Source organism: Triturus cristatus, chromosome 2_1 (assembly GCF_964204655.1).
Source record: "Triturus cristatus chromosome 2_1, aTriCri1.1, whole genome shotgun sequence".
Lineage (NCBI taxonomy): Eukaryota > Metazoa > Chordata > Amphibia > Caudata > Salamandridae > Triturus > Triturus cristatus.
Window position 1 is genome coordinate 83,940,888 of NC_140581.1, and position 14,789 is coordinate 83,955,676.

General features: G+C 41.3%; 1 protein-coding gene across 2 annotated transcripts in view; it reads right to left on the reverse strand.

The window, feature by feature from the left end:
- The window catches only part of LOC146863792 (receptor-type tyrosine-protein phosphatase kappa-like), a 1,244,093-nt gene extending 1,230,329 nt beyond the window's left edge, over positions 1–13,764 (reverse strand). For both annotated transcript variants that reach the window (XM_085628087.1, XM_085628078.1), the window contains exon 1: positions 13,586–13,764. In XM_085628087.1, coding sequence (XP_085484213.1) covers positions 13,586–13,682 — 97 coding nt within the window. In that variant the 5' untranslated portion in view covers positions 13,683–13,764. The remainder of the gene's footprint in view (positions 1–13,585) is intronic.
- Between the last annotated feature and the right edge of the window lie 1,025 nt (positions 13,765–14,789).

Sequence of the window (14,789 nt, forward strand, 5' to 3'; positions counted from 1 at the left end):
TGGCGCGAAAGTCCTTGGAGCTGCAAGGAAAGCTGTATTGCTGCTTCGTGGACTTTTGAGCAGCATTCGATTTGGTGGATAGGGAGTGTTTGTGGGAGACCCTGAGAAACTACGAGGCTCCTGAGGATCTCCTGTCGGTAATTCAGAAGTTGCACAGCCAAAATTGGGCACAGGTAATTAAAGATACATCAGGCGGCCTAACACCCGAAATAGTGATAAATAATGGCCTTAGCCAAGGCTGCGTTTTGGCCCCGCTTCTCTTTGCCATATTTCTAGCAGATCTGCCTTCTATCCTGGGGTCTGCCAGAGGTGCTAGCCCAAAAGTGAATGAGAAGCATTTGTCCTGCTTGCTGTATGCCGATGACCTAGTAATACTGGATCAAACTGAGATGGGTCTACAAAGGAAGCTAAACATCTTCAGCTCATATTGTATGGCAAAACGACTTACAGTAAACATGGACAAAACTAAAATTCTGTGCTTTGGGAAGAGGAATATGAAGTTCAATTGGTATTTGGGTCAAACCAAATTAGATATTGTAAATTAATACAAATACCTTAGAATATGGTTTACAAATTCCTTAAAGTGGGCCACGCATCTGGAGGCGCAGAAATTAAAAGCACAACTAGTGGTATGTGGGCTGAAAAGATTCAATCGCAGCTATGGTGATATGTCCCATAGACCATTGCTAACGGCCTACAAAGCAATGATCCCCTAGCAACTCCAATATGGTGCAGAAATCCTTTGCATAGATGGTAAAAGCTCTTGAGATAAGGACATAGGGAAATGCGTAAAATCACTATTGTCCCTCCCTAGTTCTTCAATGATCCACGCAATTAGATTGGAACTAGGTCAGACCGCGTGGAATGTCCAGGTGCAATTAAGCCTACTAAGATTCTGGAATCATTTGGGTTCTGGGGAGGTTACAAAAGTGTCCCAATGGTGTATGAAGGAGATTCAGCTCAGTGAGTCAAAATAGGCCAAAGCTACAAGAAGTAAACTCCAGACCATTTGTGACCAGCTGAATGTGAAAATGGATCCGCAGACATTGCAAATCGATGTAATAAAGAGTGTACTTAAATTGCAGGGAAAGGAATTGTCTAGAGCAGTAGACCGGGAGTACCTGATTAAGAAAGACTCTGTAAAGTTTATGAGTAATAGCTGGGAGAAAGAAATCAGTTACCCTTATCTAGACACACTACCGAACCAATAGCTGAGAATGGAAGTTTTTAGGATAAGAATTGGTATTAACCCGGTCTTAACAAATAGTCTAATAAAATCAGGCTTGATGCAACCAGATGGAAAATGTACGTGTAAGATAGGGACGAAATGTAATATTTTACACATTTTATTGGATTGCCAAAATTTTTTAAGCCCTGTAAACTGTTTTTACATCCGATCTTTTTAAAATATGATGTAAGGTCGCGTACACAAGCATGGGAGCTTCTTGCTGATATGGAAAACGTAGATACTGCGATAGCTATTGGGAAATATATGCAGGGTGTAAATAGGTCCCCTGCTTGATTATAAGTTTAAGTGGAGCTATGAGTATTGCGATTTAAAATGAAATTTTACTGTTTTAAAATTCTACTAGAAAAACTGTTAGGAATTAAGTTTTAAGAAAAATAAATGTTAATACATGGGAACCTTGATTTTTAATGCTTAGGAAAACAAACGTTTTAATGTTTTAGACTTTTTTTTTATTATTGTTGTAAGAGTTTATGTGGTTTAAAGACCTGAGGTCTAAATAAACTTTATTTTTTAACTGAGATATGAAATCTATGCATTTTGGCAATCTAAAAAAACTATTGTCTGTTCAATTACAAAAGGAAGTCCCTTTGACTTCAGCGGTTGAATCCTATAATCTGCAGACAGCCGGAACTGCTTCAGAAATTCAGAGGCTGTTACACGCAATCTCTAACACACTTTGGCAATATTGTGCAAACAATATTCAATTTGTCTTTGACGACTGGTGTTGCGCATCTGTTTAGGAACATTGGATCTGTTCTGATGACTGAATTTATAGCAGTATTTAGACTGATTCTATTGTTTTTCCACTCTTTGTTCTCCAGCCTTTTTGGAAGATTCCCAATCATGCTGTGGCATCATCATCTTTCTTCTGTTCCAACAAGGAAATCAACAACATTGAGTACGAGAATCCAGCTGAATAAAGATGCAGAAAGAATCTAGCACATTATATGGGATATGCTTGGCTAGCTGGACTCAGCGAGCACTGGGTGCTCCTTTTCTCATTTCAAAATGGATGATATACAAGTGAAACTACCTATGAAAGAGCAATCACCAGTCTCACTTTTCAACACAGCTCTAATGAGTGGCTTGATTCACTGTTGTTTTTTGAGCCGCCCAAAGAGGAGACGCAATCATCATGGAGTGCCTCAGACGAGCAACCAATTGCTGGTCCTTCAAATGTCTGGACTCCCGAACATAAACGTCCATTACCAAGACACTATAATAACCATACTTATGCTACATGTGAACCGGAGGATGTCGACATGTCCTCTGATATGTCCAAGAAAAAGCTATTGCAGCACACCCTTCTAAGTTTAATCAAATCCAAAACAGATATAGTGGACATATGTTCATCACAGTCTAAATTAATCCATCCATATAGTCATGAGGCGAGTATAACCAATCCAGTACTGTGCAGGGCATAAAAGGTAGTCCATGAACACCTTACGTGGAAAAATTATTTTTATTGATTTCGAAGATATTCCCAGCAAATAATGCAGCCAACACGTGTTTCGTACTCAGACTTTCTCAAGGCTGGAAAGATAGAAATTTTTACAATCAATAACCTCAATATATGACACAACCATATAGCTAATTAATACAAACACTAGTACAGTCCCTAAAACAACAACATCTCTCAAATAGAGTTACAGTCATATAAGATAAGACAAAAGAACCTGGTAATCTGACAATGCTGTTACATAATAAAACATATCCGAACAATAATGTCAAGATGTTGTTGTGAAGATTAGTGTCAAGGACTAAAAAAAGGAAAAGACAACTGTTTTCGTCGCCAGTGTTACAAAGATGATGAGGATGCTGGTACAGGTAAGAACATCTTTATTCCACCTCCACAGTTCACATCCAGCAGCTGCTCTGCCAGAGAAGGTTCTCTCACCAACATTCTAAGGTAGACTCTCGGCCAACAGTAGGGATATACAAACAGCGGAAGGGAGGAGGGGGGGGGGGAGAAGGGGAGAAGGCAGGAAGGTTCCAAAGGAAGTAAAGTGTATCAGAAGGAGGAAGGAAATATACACACAGTAAAAGGAACGTAATTATAACAACAACACGAAAAACGAAGCAATACAAATGTGCATCAGAAACCTCTAGTCACCAATAGAGTAGTCAAAAGACTGAAATAGAAAAAGTTTAGAACCATAACCATTGGTGCAGGGAAAACATAAAGGAAGGGACTATGCAGAATATAATGCCTTCCTAATTACGTAATCCTCACAAATTTGATAAAAACATAGCTATATGTTCTGTAAAGAGAGACAGGATATTCTGAGTTTAAAATTGAATTCAACTAGACACCATAATACGATGTTCATAAAGATTCTTTAACATGCACTCCTACTCCGTCCCAAACCAAGGTCCTTGTAGTCTATTTACAAGGACAGAGAAGCATGGAGAAAGAAGCATAGTGCATTAGCAATACTCAGTCATATGTGTCCCATAGTTGGCATAAATAAAATGTTCTATTTACATAACTTGCTATGTGCTATATCTAATGAGTATGCATCAAATATAATAAGCACACATTTGATATGGATCTATATAGTATCGGAAAATTCAGTTGTATCCTTAAGGAAATCTAACTATCCGGTGAAGCCAAATGATAACACTCACCCCAATAAATCCACTGAGGTGAAAAAAAATATAGTATCGATCGTGTCCTGCTGCAAAAGGATCCTGCAACATCGAATAAAAATAAAATAAAAAAATAAAACAAGCCTGCTAAACACCTAGAAACTAAGTCAACAGGATAAACAATTACTCACCACTAAATATAGCCGCTAGTACAAGATGGATTATCTCAACAACAGTAGTGTTCCTCTTGAATCAGGAATCTGTAAGGTCGCTTAGAAAAACACGCAATAGTCGAGTCGTAAAAAACAACAAAAAGGCCTGACCATGATACGTCAGTAACCTGCATGTAAAGAAATTACCTAAATTACTATCGAAACAGAATATATGAAAATAATAACGAATCTCGACAGTGCACCTACAGCGCCTCACCTTATATGTGAAGTAGACTTCACACCAACCGCGCGTGTGCACGCTCGTAATGTGGACGAGTAAAGCTACCGTGGCCATCTTGAATTTTAAAATAAACGCTTGCATGTCACATGATCCGAGGAGCACATGACTACCATATAGACCAAGTCGGGAAAACAATTCACCTTAAATGATAATAGCCGCCATCTTAAAGCTTGCAAAATAGCGAGAGTGAAGAACTTATGTAATTGTGGAAACGGTGATAGATCTAGTTAACTCCTAAAATAAAAAGCGTCTGTGTGAAACAATTACGTTACTGGTATTAATATGACAAGATATTTGTCTCTGATTGATGTCAAATAGACTAAACAAATATTTACAGAAGTATTGCAAACTAGAATAGAAAGGTACCGTCCGTGGGGATATGTGACCCAAACGTACACGTCCAATTATAAATCACACTAATGCTAAAATAACAAAAGAAAATCAATAAGTAAATGGGGTATATGATCCCAAAACAAAAAAGTCAAATCCACCCCTAGTCTCAGAATACAGAAAGGTGAGTGTCTAATACATATAAAATAAAAGAGAGGAAAAACATGAATAGATAAAAGGAGAGTATAATCAGTATGCTTAAGAATAACTCAATATAGGACAATACAAACGACATTTTCAAATGGATATTACATAGTTCCATAGGGTATCAAGGAGAGAACACACATAACCCCCCTTGTTAGATATCTACAATAATATGCCATCAAGTAACCGTCCCATAGTATGTAATATGTACCATCAAAAGGACCGTCCAGCGGTATAGCATATGTATCTTTAAAAACGAATTAGAATACACTTGGGTAAATTTCTTACATAACATCAGTAATTCAAGATCAATAGAGATAATGACATAATAATTGGGTACACAGAAAAGAACAATTACTATGGTTTGACCATATGTGTAAAACCCATACATTTAACAAGTCGAGGCAGGGATGTTACATTCTCAGAATAGAGTCAGTCACATAAAAATACATGCCTGTATTTAACCACTGGTCAACTGATCTCAATTTAATTAGCCACTTTGATTCAAGTTTCCTAAGAGCAGAGGTTTTATCACCTCCGCGGGGATCCTCTTCCTCTATGGCTATACCATGAAATCTAAGACGTAAGATTTCAGAGGTTTTATAAACAGTATTATAGTGTACTGCCAGTGGATAATTAGCATTGTTATTGCGAATTGATCTAATGTGTTCCTGGATCCGCTTTTTCAGTGGTTTGATCGTACTCTCCACATAAATCAAGTTGCATTGACAAACAATACAATATACAACATATTTGGTATTACAATTGATGAAATGCATTATGTTGTGATCTTGTTTTCAGCAAATTGGCATACATTGCACATTGAACATTTGTAAAAAAAACCTTTAGGTTTGACAGGTAACCAAGTATGTGCTCCGTCATTCCTGATATGACCCACACTAGAAGGACTCAAGATGTTCCTCAAAGTCCTGCATCTTACATATGTGATCTTTGTTTTTTTTTGTCAAATAGGGATCCAAGTCATGATCCAGCTTCAACAAATGCCAGTGTCTATGAATTGTCTTAAATATATTGTTACTGTGTGAATTAAACTGTGGAATGAATGCAATTTACTTCCTCTCTGACCTCTTTTTCTTATTAGTTTTGGATTTAAGAAGCCCTGTACGTTTTGTACTGGTAATTCTAGTATGTGCTTTATCCAAAGTCTTATGATCAAACGTTTTTTCAGATTTCCCACCTCTTGTTGGAAAATGTGGTCATTGCTACAATTCCTACTAAGGCGAGACATCTCGCCGAAGCGTGTTGCCCGAATTTGAGATGCGGGATGTGAGCTTCTCGCATGTAATACAGAGTTACATGCGGTTTTCTTGCAAAAAATTTTTTGACTCCAATATACCATTATCAACAAAGAGTGTAATGTCCAGGAAATCAATATGGTCTTTATTAATATTGTGTGTGAACCTCAAGTTGTATTCATCTATGTTCAAATATGCAATAAAATCATCTAAGGTCTTGGCATCCCCACCCCAAATAATCAGGATATCGTTGATAAATCGACCTCAGTAGACTATATGATTGGTCAAAACGGATGGGCAAGATCTCCAAATGTGTTGTTCCTTATAGGAGCCCATATAGATGTTTGCGAATGATGGAGAAAACTTTGCACCCATGGCTACTCTTGAATGTTGTCTGTACTTGGTTTCATTGTGTTTAAAAAAGTTATTCTCCTGGGCCAATCTTGTGAGCTCAATAACCATCTTTGTATGTTCGCACAATGTTGCATCACGTTTGGATAAAAAATAGGTAAGAGCTTCCATGCCTTTGTCTAGCGGAATGCTAGTATATAATGCACTCACGTCAAGTGTGACAAAGATAAATTCCTCCATCCAAACAAAATGTTCTAGTTTGTTTAGTAAGTTTTTGGTATCATCTATAAATGCTGGTAAATTACGTACAATGGGTTGCAAAAAGATGTCAATACATTCTGAAATACACTCGATGGGACCCCTATCCCCGAGATGATAGGTCTACCAGGCGGGGTTGTTAGGTTTTTATGAATCTTGGGAAGGGTATATATGCATGCTGCTCTGGGTGTAGGATTAAACATATACTTATATTCGATGTCTGAAAGTAAACCCAAATTATACCAGTATCGCAGTGTTTTATCTATTAGTTTGTTGACTTCTTGCATAGGATTGTGGGAGATATTAGTATAGGAATCCTTATCTAATAGTTGACTATCAATTTCTCTAATATAGTATTCATTGTCCATTAGGACAATGTTGCCCCCTTTGTCCGCCTCTTTAATAGCTAGATAGAGTATTTCGTCAGTTGAAAGAGGGCAGTCCTTTCTTCCTTGGTCAGATTGTCCTTGACTCTACCACGGACATGTGGTAATCTGTCCTCCAATTAGTAAAGATTAGTAGTGACTGCTTTATAAAAACAGTCAATCATATTATTAGGTGATAGTATAGGTATAAATGCGGATTTGGTTTTTAACCCACTGTCTGTGTGTAAATCACTTTCTATTTCTAGATCTTGGAGAATTTCCCCAATACTGGGTACCGAATCTAAACTATCATCAAGAGACAATAACATTTGTACGTTTTGGATATCCTGAATGGTTTGTCCACTCTTGTCAACTGTATAGATAGGTACTGGACACAATTTGTTTTGGTTGTCAAATATTTTTTTTAATGTGAGCCTCCGCACAAATTAAAAAAGATCTATATGTATTTGCGTAAAGTTTGGTCTGGATACTGGACAGAAGCCAAGTCCCTTCTTTAGTACATTAATCTCAGAGTCGGTTAACATTTGTTGAGACAGATTAACAATGGACACATCATCATTTACATTGGTCACAATAGTATTTGTAGATATTTGCATGTCATTAGGTTATACGCTCCCCCCGCCATTAGTTCTTTTGTATGCGTGATACAGATCTCGTCACTCTTTTGCTCTCTTCCAAGTCTGCTCTTTCTCCCCCCTGCCTAGTTCTTTTCTTATTGAAATCTAATCTGGTTCCCTTTCTGTATCTCTCCAACTCGGATAAAAAAGAGGACGAACCTGAAGCATTGTTGTCAACCTGTACTGAAGTTGAGGCTGATTCACTCCTAGCCTCACTATTTTTACTAGCAATTCTTGAGAGATCAGACTCACTTGCTGACACATGGGTGTCCAATCTCTTATCATTCAAATCTTTGATTCCTGCTCTAGGTCTTATTCATCAAATCTTTTGGCGAATGTGAAAATTCGACCATTTTTATAGTTCTCTGATATGGCCTGAAATCAACATGTGAGTCAACCAACAACATATATTCACCCTAGATGCCATAGTAACCATAAATTATGAATAAGGCTTCAGGTTTTACATTTTTACTGATACATACAGACAGGAAACAATCTATTTCCTGTCTGTATTTGTTTTTAATAGCTGTAAAATACAGAAAATTGTGCTTCTTGTAAGTGACTCTCCTTGTTGTCCTTCATGAGTTCCAGATCAACTGTTAAGCAGATAGATAGCATTGGGGAATTAAACAAAAGATCAAATTCCCTTAAATACAGGCATATGTTAACATATATTTGAATTTAAAGCTACCTGTTGGTGTAGAGTTTTGTTATATTTGGCTGCTTAATTTGCTAAAATGCGACAGGCATCAAAGTACGAGTGCATGTTTATCAGTTATATAAATGTGAAAATATTCCATTTTACGACTCCATTTATTCTCAAAACATAAAATAAATATGAATAAATACCAATAAAATGGCCAAAGAATAAATACAGATAAATACAGATGGAAATGTTAAAAAAAGAAATACCATAAAACTGGGAACCCTAATTTTAAGCTGTGAGAATACTTGCAAACACGACTTTCTTTTCATTTTTTCTTTTTATGCCACATATGTTTAATCTGGCCAATTTGATATCACTGGTGTGTTTAATTGCCAACATGCATACACACTTTAGATAGATTGCGTTATATAAGGACGCATATCAATTGCTTGAAACAATGGACAGGTACACAATATTCATGCTTTGCTCGTCGCGTGTAATATAAGCATGTTCTTGATTCCTTATTCACATTTGATATTGTATGATTTATAGATCATGCAATATATTTTAGATATGGCATGTCTTAGATATTGAGAGCATGGGTTTCCTACATGATAGCCTAATCATATATATTAGATAAGCTCCTATGACGACACATTCACACAGTCCTAATGTCCGACTCTGAGTAGGCTCCGAATCCATCTTGGATACTGTAAGTCGCCATCTTTTCCCAATAAATGCTGAATCATTGTCATGTGTGCCATTGGCACAGATGTCCTCTGACCTTATCTTTCAAAGAACTGTGAAAGCATCAAGTCATTCGGCTAATGACATAGTTATAACACCTGATGCAACATTAGTCTGGGACAAGTGTCTACTTCTCACCAAGACGTGGTAAAATAGGAACAAATATAGACATATCGCCAAAATAGTCGTCTGAATTGACGTCGTTTCACCTCATATGTTGATATGGAAACGCCTGGGATGCACATCTTGAAGCACATAATCTATGTCAGACACTCCTGAACTTATGTCAGGAGATGCCATTCACCAAGATTATCGCACAAGATTTTGCCAATGGCAGTCTCACTTACTGCAAGCGCACTTCGAAGATGCTGCATCTCGCCCAATATAGATAAAGCCGAGTCCCAGACGAATGCCACTACTATAGCGCAATTTTTGCCCTTCACAGGGAAGACTACCTACAAGCCTCCACTGATAACAACAGCTCTTGCTATCAGCAAGGTGTGCAGTGGGTCGCGTCTCCCTAAGAAACTCTAGAGTTATTCTACTTTCTTTAATATGGCCTAGACCAAAATCAGGTTTCACAATTTTATATCACACATGCAGAACAAATGGCGCAAATGGAACTGTGCTGGTTTTCCCACCAGCATAAACTTCTGTGATTTACTCCGAAATAGAAATGAACCTGCAGTAGTACTCCTGGACTGGAGACTGAATGACGGAGAACAAAACCCTGTTACCATAATAGATTAACATAGCATTGTCAGCCCAATTTCCTTTATTCAAAGTTCCCTGGAGAACATGCGATTTTCATGTCTGGATTGTAAATGCGGCCTCCTGCAAGACATATTACTTACAATATACATAGAGTGGTCTTTGGGTCAGCTCCCATCAAGCAGTGGCATATTTGGGTCAGTTACATTGAGGCACTGGCATTAGACATTGTCAGTGAAATCTTAGCTCAGCTTGGGGAAGTATTTCTTTCTCACACCATACTATTTGCTGTTTGGTGTTGTCATTTTGCCCTTTATGAAGTGGTTGCATAACATATACCCAATGGTCATATTTTTGCCACATTCTATTCTTATCCCATACAGGAATGTTATTGAGAGAGCAATTTGTTTTACTGCAGTTGACATTTGTTATGCATTGTCGTGCCTCATGTGGGAGCCTGACCCTAACATGACATTCTAATAGCTTTTTGTTCATCACATCAAAGACCGCCCCGTGGTCAGCCATCCTGCTCAGTTAGGAGGTTATGTACATGTATATATGTGGGCTTTCATAAGACAAAAATAAAGCAGCAAAGACTACCACCAACAACAGCACCAATATCACACATAACCACCACTACAAATACCTAGACCACAGTACTCTTTGCACCACCTACAAAAAGACTGACATCACCATCACCAATACCACCATCACCAGACAACACCAATATAATCAATAACACCATCACCACAAAATCACAGTGAGTACCACAACATCACTACCAATACATTCAATACAACCACAAGAAAACTAATACCACCACAAATACTACCATCACCACACCACCACCATCAGTATCATTCACACCACCACCACCACCGATGCCACCCGTAAATACCTCTTCCACTACTTCTGATACTACCACCTCTAATACCTGCAACAACAAGACCGACACCAGCAATATCACTAACACTAATAAACCCAGTACCACCACAAACAGCACTAACATCTGTATAAAACCATTAACACAGCTACTAACACAGCAACTATTATCACACTATCAACATTACCTAAACTGCTACCACCAACACCACGAAGCACTGGAAAAAACAATATGCCATTTCTGCATGTGTTGTCACATTACATCCAGATATATTGTCTTTGCCAGTGCTTGTTAATATGCTTGATACAATGCATCCTTGTGATTAGGGCACATCTGCTGATGTTGGGATGCTACAGAAAATGAACACTAGACCATGTCAGAGCACTATTCTCTTCTGCCTCTTTGGGCTGCAAATGGTCAGGCAGATTGAGCATGCCTACGTCCTAGTTAGAAATGCACCCTGTTCCATTGCACCAATGGACTGTGCCAATCATGCCAAGACACGCGCTAATCACCTCCATTGGTAGTATCCATAGTCATTTGATGGGATTTTTCAATCTCACGTTCTCTTTGGCTGGATGTGCACTGATTTAAATGACAAACTAAACAATAAAATAAATCTAATTTGATAAACTGACTGAGGTGAAGGCATCGTTTGCCTTCCAGATAATGATGGTGCAGTCATTGCTGATAAATGTAATTTTATCAATGATTTGTTGCACTGCAGAATAATGTCTCCATTACTGAGCTCCTACCAACAAGCAGGAATGCCCCAATAGTGCACAATGATCCAACTGTATGTATGTATGTATGTATGTATGTATGTATGTATGTATGTATGTATGTATGTATGTATGTATGTATGTATGTATGTATGTATGTATAAGGCATTTATAGAGCACTAAACCAGCCAAACGGCAGCAGAGCGCTGTATATGGTCACAGACAAGCATTAAGTCGCGGAGGAAGAGAGGAAGTTGGGTTGTGGACGGTTAATGTACGGGATTAGGCAAAGAAAAACATAGAGCCCCCTTGCCAGTTTCCCTTCCTCTTCCTTTATGAGATCTGAAGCAGGCGGCTGAGCTGCTGTTGGGGCTTTTCTAAATCAAACCCACTAATAAATAGGGTGACAACGTGTGCACCCTGACCCCGCCACTCCCCTAACTGGAAGCTTAGAACACCTCTTGTGGGTGAGAGCCTTGACACCAGGGCATGGAACTGGGAGGTTGGAGCCCAGAGCTCTGCACAATCCAAAAGGATGTAGGCATGGACTGGTCGCCTGGACGTGTGGGCAAGCCTATGGCCATATAAAGAGAATGAGTGGGCAGTGACCCTACCAATCATGTTATCAAAGGCAGGAACCAAAGACTTAGTACAGATGGGCTCTTCACTTCTACTCTGCCCACAATACCTGAGAAGAGGAAACACATCGGAGGCCAAGTGGCATTGGAGCCCTTCAGCTCGTCTGGGTGACGGTTCGTCCCAATGGCGTAACTGAGAAGCGGAACTCTCTTCAAAGGTATCATCCACATTGGAGTCTTTTGGGTCTTCTCAGAGTCCCATGGGTTGGTTAACAGGTGGTAGATATGGTACTAAGATAGTAGTCCACTTTAGGTTAACACCAAGATGTCTGGTGACCACTTTAGCAAAAGAGGGGATTCATGGTTTGCACAACTGTAAAAACTGTGCCCCAGACTCATGGCGCGACAGGTATACTATCGCTTCATGTCTTCTGTTTGGTGTCTCTGTGATGCTTGAGGATGAGTACGAGGCCTCAGTTAGAATGGGTGCAGTCCTATATTATAAACAACCCTATGGGGACCAGCAGACCCCCCCCACCCGCAGTGCAGGGCATAGAGTGCCCATGTGTAGGTTTCCACAATGTGGCCTTTGCCACAAAGTACCTATCTGTGCACTGAGCTCACTTTGGAAGGAATCGAGCAGAAAGTACCTATCTGTGCACTGAGCTCACTTTGGAAGGAATCGAGGGGTGTCCCATGATGTGTGTGGGTCCCAAGAGTTTACCTCCATACCTCTTTCTGGGGCCCAAGAGTGTCCCTCCATTCCTCTTTCTAAGCAGCATCTTCTGCTGGCAGACTACCCATGCTGTGAGCATTGTGTGACTCGCCCATGCCCTTCATGCCACTGTAATCCCCCAGTGTGGGCAGCTTGTCTGGGCCTCAGAGGGATGTGAGAGAACGTTGGACACTTTCTGGGCGGAGGAAGAGAGTCTCCTAGGTGGTTCAGATGAAGATGCCATGTCACTGGAGGGCTTGGACTGGCAGGTACCGAGGATTGTTGTGGCTGGTGTAGTCTGGAGTAGGTTAGTGACTTTTTCAAATGTATACCATGACAGACCGCACAGTTACCTCGCCCTGGGTCTCGGGCTTGAGGCCTGATGGTCTTTGCTATGCTTTTCTGAGCTATGACACGACCAAGGACCAATGCGTTCACTTTGTACATCCGGGACATTATGACATTGAATAGATTCCCAGGTTCCAAATGAATTTCTGCTTATCTGCGTCTGTGAGAATGTGCCCCACCGGCCGCCCTCGTGCAGTTCTGTTGTGCGTCAGCCTGGGGCGTTAGGCGCTACAATTTGGAAGAGCAGGGGGGGGGTTCAGATTATTTATAGCCCACGATTGAATCACAGACTATGGGGTGCACTGAGCTATCATTCGCATAGCGGGACCAAGCAGTAATTATGATCAAGTTATGTTCTGGCCTTGAGACCTGGGAGGGTGGGTGGGGGCGGGTGTATCTAAGGAGGAGTCGTTTGTGAATATACTCATTTTAACACTAATTGCCATTCTCAATTGAGTTCATCCGGTTTCTCCTGTGCCATTAGCGCATCTTACAGGTGGGGGTACCTGTTCGGGTAAGGGAAACTGCAAGGGGGAGCCTACCTTCGAAGTCTGCAGGGCCGGGCCCCTCGAGGTCCTGATCCGCAGTGAGGGAGTGCAGGAGAAGCAGCAGCAGCGAAGGAGTGAGCGCCGCGGCCATCCTTCATCCACACTCGTCAGTTCTGTCCGGACCTCAGTGCTGGCTTCAGTGCCCCCCTCTCTTCACGAGATCACCGGAAACAGACAAACTCTGCTGAGCGCGTGCGGTTTTTACAAAAGACACTTCCTCAATACTCGCGCGGGGAACACTGGGGTTACCATGAACCTTGCAGACAGAGATCAGACTACAGATGTAAAATATAAAGACATCTTGGGCAAAATCGGGCAACTTATGCAATGGAATTAGATAAAAAGTTTATCTATAAAATAATCTTCCCTGCAACGCCACAAGACAGATGCGGATGAGACCGTCTATAAGTGCAATCAGTGACACTATTTGCACAAGACGCTCACAGGGACGCAGGGAAACATGTCCGGAAACTGCTTCTGTCAGGATGAAGGGAGAGGGTCACCGCCCATCAGTGCAGCTTCACAATTCCCTCCATGTTCCATGGCCCCGACATGCTCTGTCCTCCCTCCTGGCAGGGTCTGTGGGGACCCTCATCCCGAGGATGCCTCAGACCCGGTGCACCCCAGGGTCACCGCCCATCAGTGCAGCTTCACAATTCCCTCCATGTTCCATGGCCCCGACATGCTCTGTCCCCCCTCCTGGCAGGGTCTGTGGGGACCCTCATCCCGAGGATGCCTCAGACCCGGTGCACCCCAGGGTCACCGCCCATCAGTGCAGCTTCACAATTCCCTCCATGTTCCATGGCCCCGACATGCTCTGTCCTCCCTCCTGGCAGGGTCTGTGGGGACCCTCATCCCGAGGATGCCTCAGACCCGGTGCACCCCAGGGTCACCGCCCATCAGCGCAGCTTCACAATTCCCTCCATGTTCCACTGCCCCGACATGCTCTGTCCCCCCTCCTGGCAGGGTCTGTGGGGACCCTCATCCCGAGGATGCCTCAGACCCGGTGCACCCCAGGGTCACCGCCCATCAGTGCAGCTTCACAATTCCCTCCATGTTCCATGGCCCCGACATGCTCTGTCCTCCCTCCTGGCAGGGTCTGTGGGGACCCTCATCCCGAGGATGCCTCAGACCCGGTGCACCCCAGGGTCACCGCCCATCAGCGCAGCTTCACAATTCCCTCCATGTTCCACTGCCC